Source organism: Malus sylvestris, chromosome 12, assembly GCF_916048215.2.
Source record: "Malus sylvestris chromosome 12, drMalSylv7.2, whole genome shotgun sequence".
Taxonomy (NCBI): domain Eukaryota; kingdom Viridiplantae; phylum Streptophyta; class Magnoliopsida; order Rosales; family Rosaceae; genus Malus; species Malus sylvestris.
The window spans coordinates 7,289,941-7,315,702 of record NC_062271.1 but is presented as its reverse complement, the minus strand read 5'-3'; the positions used below and the strand labels follow the sequence as shown (position 1 = coordinate 7,315,702).

The following is a 25,762-nucleotide window of genomic DNA, read 5'->3' as shown; positions in this document are numbered from 1 at the left end:
GAAGAAGCAAAGATGCCCTCGAATAGAAACAAGGAGGAAGAAGAAGGGGACGGAGAGGTTATAATTTTGTGTTCCACGGATGTAGAACGAGTCGTTCCAGGAGGGTGAGGCGGAACGAAAATTCACCCAAAATTTGTCCTGTGAAACAGCACGTTCCACCCGTTTTAGGCGCACTAAACGTGGAACAGAACGCCTTGTCCCACTCTTTTCCTGTCCCCGTCCCACGTACTAAATGGTACCTTAGATCATCTTCAATCCTTAAGTTAAAACATAAATTTAGGTTTTAAACTAACTTAATCATTCTCTAAGACCATCTTCAACCCTTGGGTTAAAAGCCAAATTTTTTAGCCTAGAAAATTTAGCTTTTAGCTTAGAAACAACTTTTCTGCTCCAATCCTTCTGGCCTAAAATTTTAGCCTGGGATTATTAAAGAATGAACTTATGCTAATTGAATTAACTTTTTTTAAAAAAATAATAATAATTATGTAGACTATCGTAAATTAATTTTATGAAAATTTTAATCTAAAAATATTTAAATTCTGATAAATATTGAAAAATCACTAAATTTTTCCACAAAGCAAGCCTTCATTTTTTAAAAAATTATTTTAGCCGTTGGATTTAAATTTGGGCCGTTAAATCTTTTTTTTTACCATTAGATTTGATAATATTCTATTTCAGCCGTTGGATTCAATGTATTTTAAAATAACATTTAAAAATATTAAATTTGAATCAAGATCGTTGGATCAACCAACGGTCCAATAATGCCAACCGTCAGATGAACAAAAGAGCCGTTGGGCTCATAATTGCTTCCAACAGCAGCCCTGATAGTGGGTCCCACCCTGTTGGGCGCTGAAGGGTAACGCCCGGGTGGGGCGAGTGGCGTGAGTGACCGGGCCGAGAGTGGGCTGGGAAAGAGAGAGTCCACACGTTTCTGGGCTATTTCTTGGGGGGAATTTGGCCCTCAATTGGCATTTGGCTTGGGTTGGATTGGGTTTTGGGGGGGGGGAATAGGGGGAAATTTGGCATTTAGCCCAAGGTTGGAGATGGTCTAATGGTTGGGACTAGAATAAATTTTGGGTTAAAACCTAAAATTTGGGCAAACTTAGCCCAAAATTCAGGTCAAGGTTAAAAGGTTCACCCACCTTAGTTTTTAATTTTAAAATTTTAAATACATTAAATCCAAATGCTAAGATCGAATTTGATCAAATCTAACCGTTAAATAAAAACGATCTATTAGCCCAAAATTAAATCCAACAGCTAAAATAATTAAAATTTTATTTAAATCAAAATTCTTCTTAAAACTCTATAAATAATATTTCATGAGGTCAATTTAGTGAATTTTCAACTTTTATTGGAATGTAAATATTTTTAAGTTAAAATGTTCATAAAAGTAAATTGTGATAAACTGCATAAAGTTTCTAAAAAATGTTACCGAATTTTTTTTTAAGCCCAAATTCATTATTTAATAATCTTGGTCTAAAACTTTAACCCATAACCATTGTAGCACAAAAATTGTTTCTGGATTAAAAATTTAGGATTTAACCCCAACCATTGGAGTTGGTCTTAGTAGGTCTAATTTTTGTGTATGGCCCAAACATGGTCTTTTGTATTATATTATTGGTTACCTAATTTTTAACAAAATAATCACATTGATTTGCAACACCTAATTTTAAAGATTACATTGATCGATTTTTAATTTTCAAAACTATTTGTGATAAAACCCTAAATTAAAAGCATTGTCACAACACACAATTTATTTTTTTGGTCAATAAATGATTCATTGAAAAGGGAGGCAAAGCTCCAAAGCAGATACGTGAACCAAAGCAGCACGAAGCTGAGGCCAAGAAAAAGACAAGGCAAAGGAAAAGAAGATGACAGTCCACCCCATGGTCAGGGGAAGTTTAAACAATACTTGAAGCGAAGCTTTAGTCACCTTCCTGAACATGAAAACCCAAGGGAACCTAGTGAGAGCAAGGTAGACCGTCAATAGATAGGATATGGACAAGAGCAAATGATGGTTTGGTCACCCAAACTTCTGGACACATCCTTCTTTTACATTGCGATGCAACTCAATCGGCCACAAAATTCGCTTAGCGAGGGATCCAGGACCACTCTAGGAATTGGAACTCACAACACACTTCAATTAAAACTTAAAAGTATACACTTTGTGTGTAATTTCAATTTTTTTTTCATTGGTTTGTGGTGCAATTAACAAATAATAGAAGTCATTCTCAAAAAAACAATGAGAATGGAAACAGCCAAAAAAAGATACGGCCAAGAAGAAAATTCCAGGAAGTCCTTTTTCAACAAAAAGAAAAGAAAAAAAATCACGAAACTCCTTGTCCTCTTACCATGTACACGTGTAGCAAACCCTGCTCTAATAGCCAACAGATCTCAAGCCACACGAAATAAGGATTCCTGTGGTCCCCATCAGAATCCCAACAAAGTATAACGGTCAACAATATTCAGCGCTCTTCCAATTTCCCTCTCCTCTGTAGAAAAAAAAAGAAAAATGGAGCCTCTCTGCCCAAACATGGATCTCAAATCAGCATCTTTCCCACCAATTTCAGCAAGATTCGTGAAACCCATTTCACTTTCACTGCACTCTCATCGGTTTTCGTGCTCGGATCGCCGGGTGGCTAAGAAATGGAGGGTGTCTGTTGTCAATGCAAACTCTGAAGCCAAGTTTTCGAGTCAGGAGTTGGTGAGGACAATTGGAAAGGGGTTGCTTTCATTTGCCGCTGCCGTTGCTGCAAATTATGCTGTTGTTTGTTGTAACTATCCGGCGATGGCGGAGTCTCTGACGGTGGCTTTTCCGGCGTCACGCACTACTGAGGTGATTGATTTTGTTTCCATTTGATTGAGTGTTGATGGGGTCTGTTATTTGTGACCAGTACTAATCAAATTATGAGTTTAATTATGTATGTATAGATAATTTAGATGATATGCATGTTTAACTAAAGACTGAAGAGTAAGAAAACTGAAAACCAAATTCACGAATTAAGCTATACAGATTAAGAAAAATGGAGAAGAAAAAAAAAATTATTTCTTTGTTCAATACCAATTACGCATTTTGTTGAAGAATACAAGAATCTGACATCTGAGAATTGACAAGTTAATTTTCATACATACTGAATGTTTCAATCTTAATGACAACAAGACCTTTTGTGATAAAAAGCTCACACTTTCCAGGTAGTAAGACTCCCATTGGGGGATAATATCTGTGTGGTTAGTAGTGGGCTTCTAACCTGTCTCTCTGAAATCTTCACAAAGTGTTTGACATTAATTGGTGTTTACTTGATTGATAGCTGCGGTTTTCCTATGTTGGTTAGATTCCTTTCATTCATCAATTTTGTTACTGTGTTACTACTTTTTGCCACGGAACATAATACAGTTATTGCTCAGTTGGTTATTTTAAAGTTACAATTTGACTGTACTTGGATAGAAATTATGATGCCAATGACTAAGTAGATAAGATTTATTGTTTCCAGGTGAATTCGGTTCAAACAACTCTTGTGGAGACTTGGGGTTTGATTAGGGAAACATTCGTAGACCCGACATTTAATCATCAAGGTATTGCTTTATCCTGCTTTTATCTAACTGAGGATCAATACACATGCACACCAACAGTTTCATTTGAAGATTATTCAGACTCCATGATTCTAATGTTCAGGGTCTAATTGTTGTGTACTTTTGGTTATTTTCATGAAATGAAACTGCTTAAGTATTTGGAAACTTCCGACTTTTTTCCTCCCATTTTGGGGTTTTCTAGCGTTAAAGACATGAATCTTTTCCTGCAGATTGGGATCAAAAGTTGCAGCAAACAATGACGGAAATGTTTCCCCTTAGGTCTGCTGATGCAGCATATATGAAAATCAGTGGAATGCTATCTACTCTTGGTGATCCCTTTACACGGATCATCAGTCCCAAGGTCTGATTTTTACGTGGATGAATTCCATATTTCTGCTATTTCAGTCACTTTTGTTAACCTGGAAATTGCTAGCAAGCTAATTATGCTTTTTTGCTCACAGGAATATCAAAGTTTTCGGATTGGAAGCAATGGAAATCTACAAGGAGTTGGCCTTTTCATAAATAGGGAACCCAGAACAGGCCATTTGGTTAGTAATATGCAAAAAGATCCTTGTTTCAAATATTTATATCAAGTAAACAAATGAAAAAGTGATATATGCTGTTCCTAGGATACATGGTTTATTCAAAGGATAAGAAAGTTAACAAACCAATGATGTTTACGAGTTCTACAAAACCTACAAAAACTTATTTCAAATTTTTTTCGTGTATTCTATTGAAGCTTAGTAGAGGTCGCACTTGGTGCGATGGCAAGTGCCTTCGCCCATGAGCGGTAGGTCTCGGGTTCGAGACTTGGGAGCAGCCTCTCCATAAATGGGGGTAAGGCTAGCCGACATTCACCTCTCCCAGACCCTGCGTAAAGCGGGAGCCTTGTGCACTGGGTACGACTTTTTATTCTATTGAAGCTTAGTAGCTGTTCAACTCCGCCTATGTCTTACATGGCCGGTCCCAAGCCCGGATAAAGGAGGAGGGGGAGGGCGTCAGGTAGTCGACAGCCGGCACTCCATGATCACGTCGAATCCTTATGAAAATGAATCCAGAACAAAATCGCGCTAAAGCTAGGGCGTCACCCGTAAGTGGCGCGCTGTGTGGCCCAAGCACAGTGATAAGTGAGCAAGGGTCGCTGTATCTCCATCGGCACCCGGATGCAGTGTTAAATGAGCAAGGGAGCCATAGAAACTTCTTTTCGAACGACTCCACTCAAAGTTGTTTGGGAGCATATGCTCCTATCAACTTTACCCGGGACACACAAAAGAAGTACTTTGATCCTATTAGACGGGGGAGGGTGAAGAAGCTAGGACAGAAGGGTAGAGTTCAAGAGAGCAAAATGCGTTTAGGAACGTGGAATATAGGAACCTTAACGGGAAAATCTATGGAAGTAGTGGAAGTTATGGTGAGGAGAAGGATAAATATTATGTGCCTACAAGAAACTAAGTGGGTTGGTAGTAAGGCAAAGGATCTAGAAAACTCAGGGTTTAAACTTTGGTATTCGGGCACAAATAGAACGAGAAACGGTGTTGGCATCATCGTGGACAAGACCTTGGTACAAGATGTTGTAGATGTCAAGAGGGTAGGAGATAGAATCATGGCAATCAAGATTGTAATAGGACAAGAACTTATCAATGTGATTAGTGCGTACGCACCTCAAGTAGGGTTGGATACGAGTTCGAAGGAGAAATTTTGGGAAGATCTTGGAGACTTGGTGCAAGGAATTGCTCAGACGGAGAAGTTATTTATAGGAGGAGATTTAAATGGACACGTGGGCAGGGAGACAGGCAACTATGGAGGTTTTCATGGTGGCCATGGTTTTGGGGAGAGAAACGAGGATGGGGAAGCTATCTTGGATTTTGCAATGGCATATGATCTCTTCTTAGCCAACACCTTCTTTAAGAAGAGAGAAGAACATGTGATCACCTACAAGAGTGGGTCGTCAAAAACACAAATAGATTTTCTTCTAATGAGGAAAGGGGATCGTATAACTTGTAAGGATTGCAAAGTTATACCAGGAGAGAGCGTGGCTAATCAACATCGCTTGTTGGTGATGGATGTACATATCAAAAGAGTAAGACAAAAGAACAAGACTTGGAAGTGCCCAAGGACTAGATGGTGGAATCTAAAAGAAGAAAAACAAGCCATTTTCAAAGAGAAGGTAATCACCCAATGTGTGTGGGATAGAGAGGGGGAAGCTAGCCAAATGTGGGATTCCATGGCTAGTTGTATCCGAAAAGTAGCAAAAGAGGTATTAGGAGAGTCCAAGGGCTTTGCCCCACACCAAAAGGAATCTTGGTGGTGGAATGAGGGGGTACAAACAAAGGTGAAGGCTAAGAAGGAATGTTGTAAAGCCTTATACAAGGAGAGGACCGATGAAAATGGTGAAAGGTATAGAAAAGCAAAGCAAGAGGCGAAGAAAGCTGTCAGAGAAGCTAAGTTAGCGGCTTACGACGATATGTATAAACGACTAGATACCAAAGAAGGAGAGTTGGATATCTATAAACTATCTAGAGCAAGGGAAAAGAAGACAAGGGACCTAAACCAAGTGAGGTGCATCAAGGATGAGGATGGAAAGGTTCTTGCTACAGAGAACGCGGTTAAAGACAGATGGAGAGGTTATTTTCATAATCTCTTCAATGAAGGACATGAAATGAGTGCTTCTTTAGGGGAGTTGAGTAACTCAGAAGAGTGTAGAAACTACTCTTTTTATCGTCGAATCCGGAAGGAAGAAGTGGTTGTAGCTTTGAAGAAGATGAAGCATAAAAAAGCAATAGGCCCAGACGATATACCAATCGAAGTGTGGAAACTTTTGGGAGAGACAGGTATAACATGGCTCACTGACCTTTTCAATAGGATTTTGAAAACGAAGAAGATGCCAAATGAGTGGCGAACGAGCACTTTGGTGCCTATCTACAAGAATAAGGGCGACGTACAAAATTGCATGAACTATAGGGGTATTAAGCTAATGAGTCATACAATGAAGCTCTGGGAGAAAGTCATTGAGCATAGATTGAGGCAAGAGACACGGGTTTCGGACAACCAATTCGGGTTCATGCCAGGGCGTTCAACCATGGAGGCAATCTATCTCTTACGAAGATTGATGGAAAGATATAGAGATGGGAAAAAGGATTTACACATGGTCTTTATAGATTTGGAAAAAGCGTATGATAGGGTCCCAAGAGACATTCTTTGGAGGATTTTAGAGAAGAAAGGAGTACGAGTAGCATATATCCAAGCTATAAAGGATATGTATGAAGGAGCAAAGACTGCCGTAAGAACTCATGAAGGACAAACCGAAAGCTTTCCCATAACTGTAGGATTACATCAAGGCTCATCCTTAAGTCCTTATCTTTTTGCGTTGGTAATGGATGAGTTAACAGGACATATTCAAGATGATATTCCTTGGTGTATGCTTTTCGCAGACGATATAGTGTTGATAGATGAAACTCAGGAAGGGGTAAATGCAAAGCTTAACCTTTGGAGAGAAGTGTTGGAATCTAAAGGTCTTCGCCTAAGCCGATCAAAGACAGAATATATGGAGTGCAAGTTCAGTGCAAATGGAGGCCAAAACGAGTTAGGGGTGAGGATCGGAGATCAAGAAATACCAAAGAGCGACCGTTTTCGTTACCTAGGATCTATCTTGCAAAAGAACGGAGAATTAGATGGAGATCTCAACCATAGAATACAAGCTGGATGGATGAAGTGGAAGAGTGCATCCGGCGTGTTATGTGACCGCCGTATGCCACTGAAGCTCAAGGGAAAATTTTATAGGACGGCAATAAGGCCGGCGATGCTGTATGGCACAGAATGTTGGGCGGTGAAACATCAACACGTACACAAAATGGGTGTAGCGGAGATGAGGATGCTTCGTTGGATGTGTGGGCACACGAGAAAGGATAAGATTAGGAATGAGGATATCCGGGGTAAAGTAGGAGTAGCCGAAATTGAAGGAAAGATGAGAGAAAATCGGTTACGGTGGTTTGGACATGTGCAAAGAAGGCCTACTGACACTCCGATTAGAAGATGCGACTATGGGACAGAGGTTCAGGGCCGAAGGGGTAGAGGAAGACCTAGGAAAACTTTGGAAGAGACTCTAAGAAAAGACTTAGAGTACTTGGATCTAACGAAGGACATGACACAGGATCGAGCACAATGGCGTTCTAAGATTCATATAGCCGATCCCACTCAGTGACTTGGATTTTCCAAGTCTCCAACCGAGAAGTTTTCCTCACTCGGAAAATTAAGGGAACACTACCCCAACCTACATGCTCCACTCAAGAAGCTTCAACATACAAGCTTCAACAAAAGAAAATTCAAAGAACTTAGCGAAGAAGGCTTTGGTGTATCTAACACAATACGTTGAAATGAAGGAAAGCTTATTTATTGATATCCCCGATAAGCTACAAATATGTGCATATACATGAGTCAAAATAAACACACAAGAGGGAGCCTTCACAAAGGTTGCTTAGGAGAAGTCTCAGCAGTCGGTAGAGCCCCAGAAAGAGAAGGCACCGGAGGGGGATCATTTGGAGCCTCAGTACTGGACAGAACCCTAGAAGGAGGAGGCATCAGAGGTTGATCATTTGGAGCTTCATTACGCGGTACAGCCCCAGAAGACGAAGGCAATAAATGCCTTTGGAACAAACCCACAAATCTCTGATGATCAAGTAAAACCTGACCATCAGTTTCCTTCATCTGGTCAAGCTTCCTCTTCATGTTTGTAGCATAGTCATGTGCGAGCCGGTGCAACTGTTTATTCTCATGCTTGAGCCCTCTAATCTCCTGTTTGAGACTCATCACTTCAGCCGCCAATGATTCAACTTGGCGGGTTCGAGCAAATAGGCGTTGGGCCATATTAGACACAGAACCTGCACACTGAACACTGAGAGCCAGCGAATCCTTAACAGCTAACTCATCAGACCGTTTGGAAAGTAGTCTGTTATCTTTGGGAGTGAGAAGGTTCCTGGCCACCACCGCAGCGGTCATATCATTCTTCATCACGGAATCCCCAACGGTAAGAGGACCAGTAGGGGAGACGAAGGATGGGCGCCATATGTTGTCTGGAGAAGGCGGGGCTGCCTCTTCAACAAGGTTCAAGTCAAAACGACGGTCGGAGGGGCCAGACATTTTCAAAGGTGTTGAAGAGAGAAGAGGTCGGACAAATCAAGATCTTAGAAGTGCAAATGAAGCTTCTACTGGTGGAGATTCAAGTGTGCTTTGGAACTTAATGCCAGCCCCTATAAAAATCTGCACTCGACGGAGCTTCAGAAATCGAAGAGGCGCCTGCTCAGAAATCGAAGAGGCGTTTGCTTTCTCAAAAGTTGGGCTGCTCAAAGACCTCGAAGGCTGATCTCAGAAATCGAAGAGGCGCTCGCTTTCTCAAAAGCTGGGCTCCCCAGAGACCACGAGGGCCGATCTCAGAAATCGAAGAGGCACCTACTTTTCCAGCCTTGTCAGCACCTGTCACACGCACACTCAGCTTTGCGGAAATTATGGGCATTCTGTCGAAGACTTCTGGGGAAGTAGAAAACACATGAATCTTACTGTTCAATCACCCACTTCCCACACGCAACAATAGCTCATGGGTACCACAGATAACTTTGCCAAAGTTCTCTGCCAAAGTTGAGCACGTGAAGCTTGCAGCTCCCACTACATCGCTCTGACCAAGAAGGGTAAAAGAATAGCAAAGAAACAGCACTAACAAAGTTTAGACCCATAAATTTTGAAGGTCTAGCTACCATATTACCCACAAGGGTAAAGGAACAATACCACTGCTGGATAATTGGAAAGTCCCTGTGTGTCAACCTCTGTGCTTCGTGGCAAGGTAGACTAGCAAACATGCCCAACCTTTACTCACATTCGAGAAAACACTCCCAATAAGATTGCTTGCTCCAAAATTGAAGAGGCACCGTCCTCCGAATCTCGAGAGCCAGACTCCCAACATGACTACTTTCTTAAAAATCGAAGAGAGGGTAAAGGAACAGTACCATTGCTGGATAATTGGAAAGTCCCTGTGTGTCAACCTCTGTGCTTCGTGGCAAGGTAGACTAGCAAACATGCCCAACCTTTACTCACATTAGAGAAAACACTCCCAACAAGATTGCTTGCTCCAAAATCGAAGAGGCACCGCCCTCCGAATCTCGAGAGCTAGACTCCCAACATGATTACTTTCTCAAAAATCGAAAAGACACTGCTCCCCGAATCTTCGAGAGCCAGACCCCCAGCATGATTGCTTTCTCAAAAATCGATGAGGCATCGTTCTCCGAATCAATCGAAGAGGCGCTCGCTTTCTCAAAAGCTGGGCTGCTTAGAGACCACGAGGGCCGATCTCAGAAATCGAAGAGGCACCTACTTTTCTAGCCTTGTCAGCACCTGTCACACGCACACTCAGCTTTGCAGAAATTATGGGCATTCTGTCGAAGACTTCTGGTGAAGTAGAAAGCACATGAATCTTACTGTTCAATCACCCACTTCCCACACGCAACAATAGCTCATGGGTACCACAGATAACTTTGCCAAAGTTCTCTGCCAAAGTTGAGCACGTGAAGCTTGCAGCTCCCACTACATCGCTCTGACCAAGAAAGGTAAAAGAATAGCAAAGAAACAGCACTAACAAAGTTTAGACACATAAATTTTGAAGGTCTAGCTACCATATTATTACCCATAAGGGTAAAGGAACAGTACCACTGTTGGATAATTGGAAAGTCCCTGTTTGTCAACCTCTGTGCTTCGTGGCAAGGTAGACTAGCAAACATGCCCAACCTTTACTCACATTCGAGAAAACACTCCCAACAAGATTGCTTGCTTCAAAATCGAAGAGATACCGTCCTCCGAATCTCGAGAGCCAGACTCCCAACATGACTACTTTCTCAAAATCGAAGAGAGGGTAAAGGAACAGTACCATTGCTGGATAATTGGAAAGTCCCTGTGTGTCAACCTTTGTGCTTCGTGGCAAGGTAGACTAGCAAACATGCCCAACCTTTACTCACATTCGAGACAACACTCCCAACAAGATTGCTTGCTCCAAAATCAAAGAGGCACCGCCCTCCGAATCTCGAGAGCCAGACTCCCAACATGATTACTTTCTCAAAAATCGAAGAGACACTGCTCTCCGAATCTCGAGAGCCAGACCCCCAGCATGATTGCTTTCTCAAAAATCGAAGAGGCATCGTTCTCCGAATCTCGAGAGCCAGATACCACAGACCACTTTTTCAAAGTGCTCTGACAGAGTTAAAACATGTGAAACTGGCAGCTCCCACTACCGTGCTATGACCAAGCAGGGTAAAGGAATAGCATTACTACTTGTTAGGGAGACTCCTATATATGTCGACCTCCATCCCCAACAGACAGGCAGACCTGCAAAAATGCTCAACCCTTCATCATATCTGAGAGGGCACTCCCAACGAAGCCTTTCGAAATATTCAGCTTTCTTTCCCCCCGATAATACCTCTGCAAACAAGCTATACTAGAGCAAGAATATCTCATATCATCAGGGTTAAAAGCAAGAGTATCCCATATCATGCTTTTTCCCTGTCTTTTCCTTTGGCCTTGTTTTTACCTGCAAGACAAGGAGAAAGAGAGCAATCAGTCAGCACTTGGAATCAAGCTTCCAGCCAGGAACTGACTGCCTGGAACCCCTTACCTGATTACTTACCTGGCATTGCTCTCGAGTACTCATCTTCAACACCTTATGTTTCCAGGGAAGATTCCGCATCTGCTTGAGGAACAGATAGGGCAAGTGCGAAGGATACAAGGAAGCATGTGGAGACAAGCGTAACAGCACACGTGCCGATACATCCATTACTCTGTCAAAAGCAAACGTATCCCATATCAGCAGGGTGGAACGTACTCTAGATTTGATGGACTTGTTTTGACCCTCAAATTCTTCAGTCGGCCTTATACTCTGGAGGAAACCAGAAAACCCTCCAGCTCAGTTCAAGAATAAGCCTGTGGAAAGTTACTTCTTCAAAAGCAAAAGTATTTCATATCATCTCTTCTCATTTTTCTTCTCTTTATCCTTCATGCTGCTACAAGATGGGGAGAAGGTGAACAATCAGTCGAAACTCTGATTGCTTACCTTGTCTGTCACCTCTTTCAGCAGACCCCCTAGCTCGGCGACTTGGGGGACTCCTACTACATGGTTTGTATCGCGCTTGACCAAGCCTGAAACTACAAGTAAGCTTCAAGTGAAATTGATACATTACCTTGTGCATCTCCACCAGTTAAAGATACCACCCCTGGATGGAGGAAGAGTACTTCCAGAGAAGATGCCACATCTACCTATGAGACAGATAAGGCAAGTCAAGACGACACCACACTCTGATACTTAGAAGTTTCGTGATTACGAGATCATTCTCCCACAATATTTCCTAATGTCATTTGTACTAAATCATTCACTTGTACTCACTAAAGGAGAGCTTGAACCTATGTACTTGTGTAAACCCTTCACAATTAATGAGACCTCTTCTATTCCGTGGACGTAGCCAATCTGGGTGAACCACGTACATCTTGTGTTTGCTTTCCTATCTCTATCCATTTATATACTTATCCACACTAATGACCGGAGCAATCTAGCGAAGATCACAAAAAGCGACCGTTTTCGCTACCTAGGATCTATCTTGCAAGAGAACGGAGAATTAGATGGAGATCTCAACCATAGAATACGAGCGGGATGGATGAAGTGTAAGAATGCATCCGGCGTGTTGTGTGACCGTCGTAGGCCACTGAAGCTCAAGGGAAAATTTTATAGGACGGCAATAAGGCCAGCGATGTTGTATGGCACAGAATGTTGGGCGGTGAAGCATCAGCACGTACACAAAATGGGTGTAGCGGAGATGAGGATGCTTCGTGGGATGTGTGGGCACACGAGAAAGGATAAGATTGGGAATGAGGATATCCGAGGTAAAGTAGGAGTAGCCGAAATTGTAGGAAAGATGAGAGAAAATCGGCTCCGGTGATTTGGACATGTGTAAAGAAGGCCGAATGACGCTCCGGTTCGAAGATGTGACTACGGGACAGAGGTTCAGGGCCGAAGGGGTAGAGGAAGACCTAGGAAAACTTTGGAAGAGACTCTAAGAAAAGACTTAGAGTACTTGGATCTAACGGAGGACATGACACAAAACCGAGCGCAATGGCGTTCTAGGATTCATATAGCCGACCCCACTTAGTGGGAAAAGGCTTTGTTGTTGTTGTTGTTTGAAGCTTAGTAGCTGTTCATTCTCAATGTATTGACTTTACAATATTTATTAAGCTGTTCATCTGGTACATGATTTTTATACAACAACGCAGGTTGTTTTGTCTTGTGTAGAGGGTGGCCCAGCTGCTCGTGCTGGTATACATCAAGGAGATGAGTTGGTTGAAATTAATGGTAAATCAAACTTCCAAACATTTGGCATTTTAGTTTGTCAAGCTGAAAATGTAAACTTTGTATTTGGTATTCGAATCATACTATAAGTGCGTTGCATACAAACTTCACATTCAAACCATCAAAATTATTTCAAATCCTTTATGGAACAAGCCTGCTTAAGTGAAATCACATTCTTGATTTGTAAAAGTGATATGTAGAACTAGCGGTGGAATTGTTCTGCTTCTTCAAATTTACAAATTCTTCTTTGGATTATTCAAACTGAAAATAAAATACTCGATTAGGTTTTCAACACAAGATGTTCCTTAATCAAGAGAATCTATTCCAAAATGTTAACTTTTTAATGTTCTTTGTTTACATTTCAACTCGCTTTTTCATTTTTTCAAATACTGTCCTGATGTTCAGGAGAGAAGATGGATGGTATTGAGACTGAAGTAGCCGTGCAGAAACTTAGAGGTCGAGTTGGAACAACTGTTACAGTAAAAGTTCATAGAGTAATAATCAACTCTCTTTGTTTTCAAGTTGCAGCGGACATTAGCAAATTGCTTTGCGTTACTAAATTCACATTCTATTTCTCAGGGAAATGATATCAGAGGCGATTCTGGAATAAAAGAGGTAGTAGACCACCTATCATATTGGTTTCATTGTGTAACATATTTGGTTTCTTTGTGTCAGTGTCAAGCAAATTCTTGTACTTAATTGAACAACGGTTTTTTGGTATACCAATCTGAAAAATGACCCATCTGTTTGAAGGTAAAACTACCTCGTGAGTACATTAAGCTTTCCCCGATTTCAACTGCTACCATCCCTCATAAAACCCCAGATGGACGTCTAACCAAAACAGGTTATGTGAAATTGTCAGCATTTTCTCAGGTAATTGTTAATTTCATATGTTCCCTTGACAATGCAGAAATTTTCAATAAAACAAAATAAATAAATAAATTGGTTCGGAGCATAAAAACTTGTCAAGCATTTGGTTGTTTAATTGTTACTTTGTTTCATTTACAAAAGAAGTTATATGTAGATTTGTATGTACCTGTATTTGTGTGTGTTTGTGTGTGTGTGTGTGTGTATGTATGAAGAAAGATCTTACTAGAGTAGTTATATGTATAATTAAGTATACTATACATTATGTTTAAAAGGCTTTAATCCGATTTCGACAGACCGCTGCAGCTGATATGGAAAATGCTATTAACGAAATGAAGAGGCAGGGTGTACACTCATACATACTGGATTTACGAAACAATCCGGTAACTTCTCTATTCTCATATACATAAATGAAACTTTGTAATAGTTCATTTACTGGCCTGCTTGGAATTTATGGCCGGTCGCTGTGTTTTTCTTCTTCTTCCTCCAACTAAATTCTTCAGGGAGGACTGGTAAAAGCAGGACTTGACGTTGCCCAAATTTGGCTAGATGGGGATGAAACCCTAGTGAATACTATCGATCGAGAAGGGAACTTGTTACCTATAAACATGGTCAATGGGCATGCTATAACGCATGATCCACTTGTTGTGCTTGTAAGTTTTGAATTATATGTATACTGTCAAATATGCCACAGATTTAACTGTTTCTTCTTGCATCATCATCACAATCACTTCCAATTTTCTACGTTTTGAACAGGTTAACGAGGGCAGCGCGAGTGCAAGTGAGATTCTGGCAGGGGCACTACATGATAATCGTCGAGCCACTCTTGTGGGGCACAGAACCTTCGGAAAAGGAAAAATCCAGGTAAGCGGTTCTTCTAAAGCACGAAATTTTAATGTAGCTAATTACATCAACCAGAAAGGTTAAATCAAACTAACGTAAATATTACCAAATGCTTTAGCTCCATTTCCAATTGCAAACTTCATAGGTAGCTGTGATGTTTTTCTTCTCTGCAAGCACCATAGCTCTTGTTTTTCTCTGATCGAATTACATGCAATTTGTATCTCACGATTCTCACCTTATATGATCACCGCTGCACTTATTCTAAATCTATCACCATCAAAGAATCTGTCATGGTTTCCTATAATCCATTGTTATCAAGCACCAAACTAATGGCTATGGTGTTTCTTGTTTCCCGTGCTTCTTCCTGCAGAGTGTCACAGAGTTGCATGATGGATCAGCTTTATTTGTCACGGTGGCCAAATACTTATCTCCGGCGCTTCATGACATAGACCAGGTTGGCATTGCACCTGATGTTCAATGCACAACTGAAATGCTCAATTCTCCCAATTCAGTCTCATCATCTCTAGAAGCAGATTCATGTGTCTTGGTAGCAGAACACGAATTGGACATTCAGGAATCCAAAGGCACTGCTTCTTGAAGACAGGATCATGCAGTAATTTAAATCTGTACACTACTAGAATTATGCTTATAGGACACCATTTTTTGCACACCATTTGCAATTGGTGGCCGTAGATATAAAGCACTCACTCTTACTATTTTTTGGTGTCTTTACAGTGGGATGCCACTGATATGGGTGGCCTTCAACATTATGACACCAATGATTGGTGGCTGTTAAATAGCTTTATTTCTTAAAAAATAATTTCTTGTGCATTTGTGATTAAATGGGTCACCAATAGAATTTATTGGGCACCAATAAAACAAATAAAAAAAACAATTAACCTCTCTCCCCTTCACAAAAGTCCAACTCCTCCCCTTCATTCTCTCTCTCCTCCCTTCTGTATCCTCTCTCTCCCTTTTCTCTTTCATGCAACAGCGCCTCCATCCTTCGGTCACCAATGACCATCAAATTATACCTCCAAAATCCTCTTCCCTTCCTCTTTCCAACCCTTAAGTTAGTTTCTTGAATTTCAGATCTAAGAAATAGTGACCGCGGGTTTTCTGGCCAATTTTTGGCAAAGTCTGCCGGAATTGGACCTCAACCCAAGAGGTAAAAATGATCCTCTCCTCGTGGCTATTCCCTACTGTAAGTGATTTCTCAAAATAAAAACTTTTAGTTTTTGGATCGATTCGAATTTTAATTCCATTTTCTCTATGCATGTCGAAGATTGGGGACAAAGAAGGTTAACCAAGGTTGTTTCCAACCTGGGCTGAGAAGAATGGAAGCCTTGGAATGTTGTGGGTGAAACTAAGGTGAACAGGGTGATTTTCTCCTTAACCACAAGGTAACTGATATTACAGTTAAAGTTGAAGCTCCCAATCTTGAATCTTTCATATTAGTAAGTTCTAGTTATTCTTTGGATTCATCCCCTTCCATTAACTGAAAATAGGGATCCAAAGGTATCCTTTCGAACTTGATTTTAATTTTTTTTAAGTATTATTTTTCGGAAACTTCAAGCATCTAATTTGTGCATTATAGTGCACTGTTTTGGTAGAGAACCTAGATGAGGATCACTAAGTGCAAAACCTTAAGAGTATACTTGGTGAAGCTGGAAAGTATGTTCTTTTCCTTCTTTGTCTCCCCATTCTGTGACATTATTGTTCTTTTCAATTTTGGTTATAGCATGGTTTTCAATCTTCCAGTTAAGAGTATACATATCAAGTTGTATTTCATACGATAAAAGTGTAACATATGTGCCTTTCTATCTCAATCTCGCTCTCAATTGCTTTTAATTTTGGGCGATTATTATGGCCTTATTGTATAGCTTGTGAAGCAAAAAAAACCTGAGCATGATAAAATTACTTAACAAATTTATCTTATTACTTAGCTTTCAGAGCCACCAAGTCTATCAATATTCACCAAGTCCATCTCTATTTCCAGTGCCTAGTTTCCAAAAGGCAAAGTTGATCCAGGTTGGGAACTCTCTCTTTCTCTCTTTACCTTTTGTTTTATTTCTCAAGGAAGTTGATTGGGTTGAACAAAAAGGAATAAAAAGAAATGAAAACAAATTGAAATTTGTTGGTGCTTGTATTGATGTTGAATTTGTAATATATTAAGACCCAAAAATTAGATAAATGGTTCACTTTGATGTAAATTGATAACATCAAGCTACTAGTTCAAAACAGTGAGTCTTACCTTTAGATTGTTTTTGTGATGTCATAATTGATAACCATATCCACTGGTCAAAAATTTATCTACTCACAAGTATATCACTTGTGAAATGTTGAGAATCATGAATTTATTTGCTGAAAAATTGATCTACTTGCCACAACAGTTTTTCATGTGGAATGTTAGAGACTTATACTCGCAAGTATATGCTTTTTATGCAAGTTGTAGGAAACAATAAAACTGTAAAGGCATACTTTTTTGTGTATTTTAGTCATTTGATCCATGGGCTTATGTGTTTGTAGGTAGAGATAGCAATTACTGAGGCTCAAGCATTACGAGGACCATGTCACTCTTAAAAAACATGTTTGGAGGTGTTCAAGAGATTGTGAAGTCTTTTGAGTGGCAATTTCCTTCAAATTTGGTGCCTCTTTCGTACTTTGACGGATAGTTTCATATTTTTTAGTATAGCTCATTTGTTTTAGACCTGATTTTTTTTGAATATGTGATTAGTTATGGAAGATTACAGCAAAACTGCAATTCTGTATAGTCTATTAACTATATATATATTTGCGTGCCCAGATTAATGGCCCTTTTTTTTTCAAAAAACATATTACAACATGGCCACCGATGTATAAAAATTATATAATATTTCAAAGGTGTAACTATTCATTGTGCCATCGTTATCTAATTGGTGGTGTTTGTAACAATAGAGTCCTTTACATAGGACATGTTCTCCAATTTAGTGGCTGCTTGGTGGCCATTGAGGTTTGCCACCAATGAGAGTATCCACAATTGACAATAAACACCAATGAAAAGGGTGTCTTTTAGCCAAATTTCTAGTAGTGGTACAGAATAGGAATTGAATGTACAGATCTGAAAAGGAATATGAAATAGCACAGGGTCTACTTATACTTGTGTTTGCACATCGTGTGCAAGGAAGAACTAGTAGGTTAAATAGGTTATAGTGTATCCAAGATTTCAAAATTAAGTTGTGCGTAATTCCTCCTTTGTTTTTTGTTCTTTTGGCGCTCATTTTGTAACTTTTTTCAACAAACGAAATTGTTTATGTTTTAGTGTATTGTTCATAGATTATTCTTGCAAAAAAATTAAATAAATCCCAAACCATTAAGGAATCCAATTGTAGTGATTACCATTTAATCCAACGGTCAAATAGTTCGGGACTTGTATGATTGTTTTGTAGAGATGATCTTTGAAAAGATGGACGATTGCGTAGTTGAAATACAATGTGGTGTGATCCCTACAAGGGATCCTCAAATAAGTTTATTTGTGGGACATCTCAATTATATATATTACACACACATACCAAATAGGGTGGAACTAATGATAATAATAACGATGAGGACAATTATACCAAGGGCATTGATGATTAGGGTTGAATGAACTGTTAAATGAATTGTTAATTGAATTGTTAATTGAATTATGTGGAACTTGATGTGGAGGATAACCATGATTAAATATACCATGGAACCAGCTGTTATAAATGAATAAGAAGAATTGAACAAATGATTGATCGGTGTTTACCTTGAACCTGAGGTATTCAATGAATTGACTGTGAGTAAGAATTTTATGCCATTCAAAATTATTTGTTATGAAAATTCTTCATAATGAAAATAATGAATTCAAAGTAATGATGCAAATATAATTTGAAAATAAGTTTTATTGCAAAACTTACATTGGAACTTACATTTGATTTATTGACGATTAAGTCAACAAATAAGAAAATGACTGATGAAAAGGATATTGGTGCATTTAGGCATCCTTGACATTCTAAAATGAAAAGTGTTTTCAATTTTTGATTTCTTTGGGTACAGTGTGAACTCAAAGAAACTTTTGATTGAGAAATTGTGGAAATTCTAAACTTGAAACCTTTCATTCATAGTTCACTTCTTAAAGACTTGGAAAATGTCTTGGAAGACTTGCTTTCACTATTGATGAATGATGACTTGCTTTCACTATTGATGAACATTGAAATTTGTTGGAATAATTGTTTCTTTTACTGTGAAAGAGTATTTGATGCCATTACTGTGAAAGCACGAGATGGATGAATGAATGAATGACTCCATCAAAATCATTGGTGAGAATAATTTCTGAATGCTTCACATAGCAAATGATTATGTTCATATGGTGACTGAAGTTTTCAAATGGCTTTAAGCAAATGGGTCCTGGGAATTCTGGTAGTCGACCCACTTAGCTAACTGTGTTTTTTGGCTTGCTGAGTTGGATGGTTGCTGTGAGGATGCGTCTGAAGATTTGGAGTCTGCGGCTTCTTTGTCTTCAGTTGGAGCATCGTTGCTTCTACAAGTAATTGTTGTGCTAAATCTTCAAGTTGAGTGACTTTATTTTTCTTTGAGCCTAACGATTTGGTAGACTTGATTGTTCCTTTAAAGGACGAAGACTAACTAATGTCTGATAATGATTGTTCCTGGATGACTGGCAGTGATGGTTGTGCTGGGTGTTCCAGAATGACTAGGAGTGGAGTAATGGGAAATTCGGTGAGGACCTGACTGATGGTCTTCTAATGGTTGAATTTATCCCACCACTTGACTGATCTAGCTCTGTAAACTTCACATGTTTCGACTTTATAATTCCATTTCAAGATCCATGAGACTTTATACTTGGCCATGAATATTAGGAAAAGTGTAATTCTGTAGTTGAATCGGCTTTTGTCAAATTTTTGTTGGAAACTGGCAGAGAGAACCTGTATAAGTTCTTCTAGTAGGAGACTGGCTGTTGGGCCGTGAGTTGACCACCATTTTGGGAACCATGCATGAAAATTCAATATGAAACTCTTGTCAAAATTAATGAACCATGAATGACTAAAGTCTTCTGTTTGATGGAGAAAGATGTTAGTTCATGCATCAATGTAATCAAAATAATTGTAATGATTGTTGGGAATATGAATATATTAGGTATGAAGAGGTTTGGTTTTGTAAAGAGGGATTCCTCAATCTGATTCGGTTAAAAACCTTTAAATGTAAAGAGAATGGTAGAAGATTTTGTTTTCATGGGTTTTGCTGTAAAGAGGTTTGATTGAAATGGACTCAGTTTCGCTGAGGATGGCTTGATAGTATTTCAATGTTTTATGTGGTTATGTAGGATGAGAATGGAAATTGGGTGAAAAGATTATTTTGGCTAATTTTTCTGGTGCTTGTTCTTGATTGAGATTGAAAGGGAGACTAAAAAGATATTCACTAGGGTTTTTCTTGACATATGATGATGTTTTGGTATAATCGATTGGTTAGGATGATGATGATTGGTATGTTGGGGTTGAATAAGGGACATTTTGACTGACTAATGCAGTTTGATAATTGGGATGTGGTGATTGGTAGTTTGGCCTAAGGTTTCCTATTGTGGAACTTAAGGGAGTGAATCGGTTGGTAATGGCTAAGGCCGATGAAGAATCTGGGCTTGATTCTTGTTTGATTGGTGGTGGTGGTAGAGTGGCTGGAAGCCTCCTCTGATCAGGTCTTCTTGCTGTCATTCTTCCCCTGCAGAAATTCTCTGGTTAGGAAATGAGGGATGCAATTTTGACTACCTTTGATGTATTCGATTTCAAAATAAAAAATACTTAATATAGCTTGCCATAATGCAAAAATATGTTTTGATGCAATGTTTTGAACATCTTTTTGTAAACATGTTTTGCAAATTTGCAATTGACTGACTAAAAACTTTTGATTTAATAAATCATCTTGAAATTTACTAATGCATAATACTATAGATAATATTTCTTTCTTAATAGTACTATAACTACTTTGTGCTGGATTTCATACTCCTGAATGGAAACGAACAATTTGTTCAGGAAATCCAGAAGAAATTGACTGTTTGAGAATACATCCGTAACCAATTTCAGAGGCATCAGCTTCAACAATTTTAAAGGAATTAGGAGTTGGAATGCCAAGACAGGGCAAAGTCTTAACATGTGATTTGATTTGTTTGACTATGGAAGTATGAGTATTGGACCATGATGAGAGATTTTCTTTTAGAGGATCAAACAAGGGTTTGCATTGTTGTCTAAGATGCGAATAAAATTCTGGAACATAATTTAAAGATCCTAGAAATCTCTTTAATTGGGTTTTGTCAGTGATTTCATCTGGAAACTTATATGCTAATTGAATTACTCTATCTATTGGTTGAATGGTTGACCGGTGGATGTTGTATCCTAAAAACCCATTTTTGGTTACTGAGACAACTAATCCGTTTGACTTAATTATCCTAGCAAACATGTTTAAGTGTTTCCAAAACTCATCTATTGATTTGGAATAAATGAGAACATCATCAATATAAACAATTGAAAAATGACTGTATTGATTAAATATTTCGTTCATGATATTCTGAAACTCACTGGGTGCATTCTTAAGACCGAATGACATTACATTTCATTCCATTCATAATGACCAAAAGGAGTGACAAATGTTGTTTTGTATTTAACATCCTAATGAATTTGAATTTGCCAAAATCCATACTTCATGTCAAATTTTGAGAAAATTATAGCTTGACTAAGTGTCTTAATTAAATCTCTTTTGTTGGAAATTGGATATCGTATCTATTCCAAGACTTCATTAAGAGGTTTGTAATTAATGACTAATCTGGGAGTTCCTCTTTCTAATTCAGCATTTTTCTGGACATAAAAAGCAGGATAAGACCATGGTCGAGTTTTGTTGGCATTTTCTTTTCATTAAATTCCTTATTGTAAGTGACACACACTGACCGAGATCAAGGCATGCTGGCCGTCACGTGAGAGTGACGTAGCTATGTGCACAGTGCGGAAGCAATAAAGATAAGAATTATACGAATAATTAAAAACTGAATTACTAGAGTGCACTACTAAACAGGAAGTGATAGGAGTTAGTTACAACAGTAAACACTCCTAAGCAGAGCATATTAAGTCTAGGTGCAGTCCAGTAGGACAAGTACTAATTATACAGTACCAAGAATGTCCTACTATTATTTAGATGGGTCAGAACCGCCGACATCCTCAAGCCACCAACAGCAAGCTTACTTAAAACCTGGAGGGGCGCAAAATAGAAAACGTGAGTGGGCAAAAACAAATGTTTTACAAAATCATATCATTTATCAATATACTAACCCGTCGCTGTAAAACATGTATAATTTTTCCCAGAATCAAGGTATAAGCATATACATAATATATATATATATATATATATATATATATATATATATATATATGAAATCATATCAATTCAAGTCATGCTTCACATAATTATATTCAAATGTATGTCATGCCAAGATATAACAGAGTAAGCAATTCAGGTAAGAATAAATTCATAAAAATATGATATGTTAGCCGGAACCCCTGTGGTAGTCTGTACGGCTGAATTCATAGCTCAAAAGTCAATTTAGCCGGAGTCACTACAATGACATATACGGCAATATACTGCACATAAGTCAGAACCACTAAAAAGGGGTTTGTACGACAAGATTGGGTGTAATATAATTATGCTCAATTTTACTCTCACATAATAGCTGGCCGATAATTCGCTAGTCACCTACGAGTCGGAACCATAAATAAGGTCTATATGACAAGACTGTGCACTTAAGTTGGATCCAATATGAGCACATAGTGCGGGAGGTGACATAAATAAACAGGCATGTACTTCATATCTCTGGCTAAATCACAATCACCCTAGGAATAGTTTTATGAGCTCAACATTATTCAATCACATATCACATCATCGATGATTCACATAACCAAACATAACTTACCTGAACTTACCTGTGCCTCCACAGCACCACATTTATATATATATGCAACCATGAAATGCATATTCAGAATATAAAAGCATTTGGCATATTATTTCAAAGCATACTTTCCTTAAAAAATGCATTTCTGGGAAATATATCAAGTATATAAATATATACTGAAAACAAAAGCCCACTCATTGGTATGTCGACGGGTCGTAACCCCTGAGTCGCCCGTGGATACGCTCGCCCTCGGGATAAGTCTCACCTATATGCGAATTAACTATAAAAACGTTATTTTAAACCACATAGGCAAAACTAGCTAATAATTTCTCATACAATGCTCAATTTGGGTTTATGAATATACCACCGTGACCTACACAACCTCATGATCATCCCCATATTTTTAGAATAATTTTTTGACCGCCTACGCGCCGCCACGCACTGGGAGAGGCACGGCCCTACGCGCCCCCATGCGCTGCCAAACCTGACGGATTCCCTAACCACGGTTAGGAAATATTCCGTTACAGCCTAACAGATTCCGTTATATTTAACTGACGGCGTCTGAATATTCCATCAGAATTGACAGAATATTCCGTCATCTTCAACCTCAGACTCCGACGACCGTCACCGTCGTCGGAAACTGGGAAAATCTTTAAACTCACTATTCTCACTCGTTTTTCAATCATTTCCTACGAAATTACTACCAAAATGAAGCTTAGGGTTCATAGAATCACGTTATACCTACTTGAAGCTTCAAATTCCACGAGATCACGTCGGAACAAGGTCGAAAATTCGATGACCTCTACAACTCCTTGAACTGGGCTTTCCGACGTCTAATTTTCACCAATGATGCACCCCAACCATTGAGGGAAGGTCCTTGAGCTTGCTACGGTCTTGAAAATCGAAGAAATTCACGGGTTTAAAATTTGGTGAACAATGCTACCCTCGGAGGTTCGATTTCCATGGTTTCCTTACGTTCAAACTTAGCCAAAACTCATCCAGAACACTTAGGAGGAAGAGGAAATACCTTTAGGAGCCTTGAAATGGTTTGAAACCTTGATGATCACCACGGTGGTTCTGTACCTCGACGGCCCTCTCGGTTTCAAGGGTTTTTCTAAAGCTCTACGTTCTAAAATTGTAAGGATGAACTCGTATCGCCTCTAGGAATACAATGGTAAGCTTAATACCTTTGATCCATGAAGTTTGAGGTGCTTATGGTGCTTGTCTGTACATATGAAGAGGAAAGAGAGTGAGTCCAAGAGAGAGAAGAGAGAGCACGGGAGAGGGAGAGAGAGAGAGAGAGAGAGAGAGAGAGAGAAAGGATGTGTGGTCCAGATTTTTGGGTCACCAATCAAAACAAACAATTTCCTTACTTCCAATTGGGTTAAAAAACTTAGGAAAATAATGAATAGGTCCAAAATCCAACTTAAATCACACCACATACTTTAACGTCCAAAGGTAAAATTGTCATTTCACGTCATCGAAAATAATCTTCCGGGACTGGCTGTGACAATTTCCCCACCTTATAAAATTTCGTCCTTGAAATTACATACAACTAATACATCCACTAAAAATCATAAAACAAGCCTGGATACAGCTCTCTCATCCGATCATCTGTCTCCCAAGTAGCTTCTTCCAGTGAATGATTTCTCCATAGCACCTTAACCAAACGGACGGTCTTGTTCCTTAGTTCTTTATCATTCCAATCCAAAAGAGTCACTGGTTCCTTATCATAAGTCAAATCCAAATTAATTTCCAAAGGTTGAGGAGGAATCACATGTGAAGGATCTGAAACATAATGTCGAAGCATCGAAACATGAAACACATGGATCTGAAACATAATGTCGAAGCATCGAAACATGAAACACATCGTGCACTTTGGATAACTCTGAAGGCAACTCAAGCCTGTAAGCAACCTCACCGACTCGTTCGGTGATCATATATGGTCCAATGTACCTAGGACTCAACTTTCCTTTCTTTCCAAATTGTACAACACTTTTCCAAGGTGATAGCTTTAGAAATACCCAATTGCCTACATCATACTTCCGATCAGTGGCATGCTTGTCTGCTAAGCTCTTTTGTCGATCTTGGGCCGCTTTCAAGTTAGACTTAATTACCTGAACATTTTGAGTAGTCACATCCAAAATCTCAGGGCCCACTAAAACTATTTTGCCAACCTCTGACCAACATAGAGGCGTACGACTAGATTTCCCATAAAGTGCCTCAAATGGTGCCATACTAATACTCGAATAATAACTGTTGTTATAGGCGAACTCCATCAATTCTAAACAATCATGCCAACTATCTCCAAACTGCAGCACTGAAGATCTCAACATATCCTCTAATGTCTGAATAGTTCTCTCAGATTGTCCATCTGTCTGAGGGTGATATGTCGTACTATAAAGCAATCTCATACCAAGAACTTCCTGGAATGCTATCTAAAACTTGAAAGTAAATCTGGGATCTCGATCCGAGATAATATTAACTAGCACACCATGATACTTCACAATTTGCGATATAAATAACTTAGCTAATCGACTTAACGAATACTTCTCCTTCACTGGAATAAAATATGTTGACTTCGTAAGCTAATCAACTACCACCGAAATGCCGTCATAACCATTCTGTGTACGAGGGAGCTTGTACACAAAATCAATAGTAATATTTTCCCATTTCCACTGTAGAATGGGAAGTGGCTGCATCAACCCAAACGGCTTCTTCCTTTCATCTTTAACCTGTTGGCAAATGGCACACTTACTCACATATTCGGCAATTTCTCTTTTCATACGTGGCCAATAATAAAACGGTCTAATGGTATGATACATCCTAGTGCCTCCTGGATGTATCACATATGCCGAAATATGTGCTTCATCTTTCTTTAACTCTGTATTATTCGGCACATACATTCTACTTTCCTGCATAAGCATGCCATCAGTTTCTCGAATTCCAAAATCTTTCTTTTTGCCTTGGTTCCTTGCTTGGATTATTTCTTGTGTCTCCTCATCATTCATCTGAGCCTCGAGCACACGATCAATTAAAATTGGCCTAACTTGAAAATTAGCAAGCAAAGCTTTTTCTCGATCTTCCACTCCTAACTCCATTCCATTGGACCTTAAATCTGCTAGAAGAGGAACATGGCAATCATAGATAGCATTGAG

General features: G+C 39.2%; 1 protein-coding gene across 1 annotated transcript; it reads left to right on the top strand.

Annotated features, from left to right (window-relative positions):
- The first annotated feature begins 2,465 nt into the window (after window positions 1–2,465).
- Window positions 2,466–15,484, top strand: LOC126592947 (carboxyl-terminal-processing peptidase 3, chloroplastic-like). The gene is made up of 12 exons (XM_050258765.1): window positions 2,466–2,836; window positions 3,492–3,573; window positions 3,801–3,931; window positions 4,032–4,118; window positions 12,868–12,946; window positions 13,349–13,437; window positions 13,523–13,558; window positions 13,697–13,816; window positions 14,107–14,193; window positions 14,314–14,463; window positions 14,567–14,674; window positions 15,024–15,484. Exons 1-12 carry the CDS (start codon window positions 2,513–2,515, stop codon window positions 15,249–15,251), a joined length of 1,521 nt encoding a protein of 506 aa, XP_050114722.1. The 5' UTR covers window positions 2,466–2,512; the 3' UTR covers window positions 15,252–15,484.
- The last annotated feature ends 10,278 nt before the right edge of the window (window positions 15,485–25,762 follow it).

What these genes read in the sequence shown, in the direction of transcription:
- LOC126592947 (XM_050258765.1), top strand. Translation starts at nt 2,513, where the DNA reads ATGGAGCCTCTCTGCCCAAACATGGATCTCAAATCAGCATCTTTCCCA. An exon ending in AATTGTCAGCATTTTCTCAG is followed by an intron (nt 13,817 to 14,106) that starts GTAATTGTTAAT and finishes CGATTTCGACAG; the next exon opens with ACCGCTGCAGCTGATATGGA. An exon ending in TCGGAAAAGGAAAAATCCAG is followed by an intron (nt 14,675 to 15,023) that starts GTAAGCGGTTCT and finishes TTCTTCCTGCAG; the next exon opens with AGTGTCACAGAGTTGCATGA.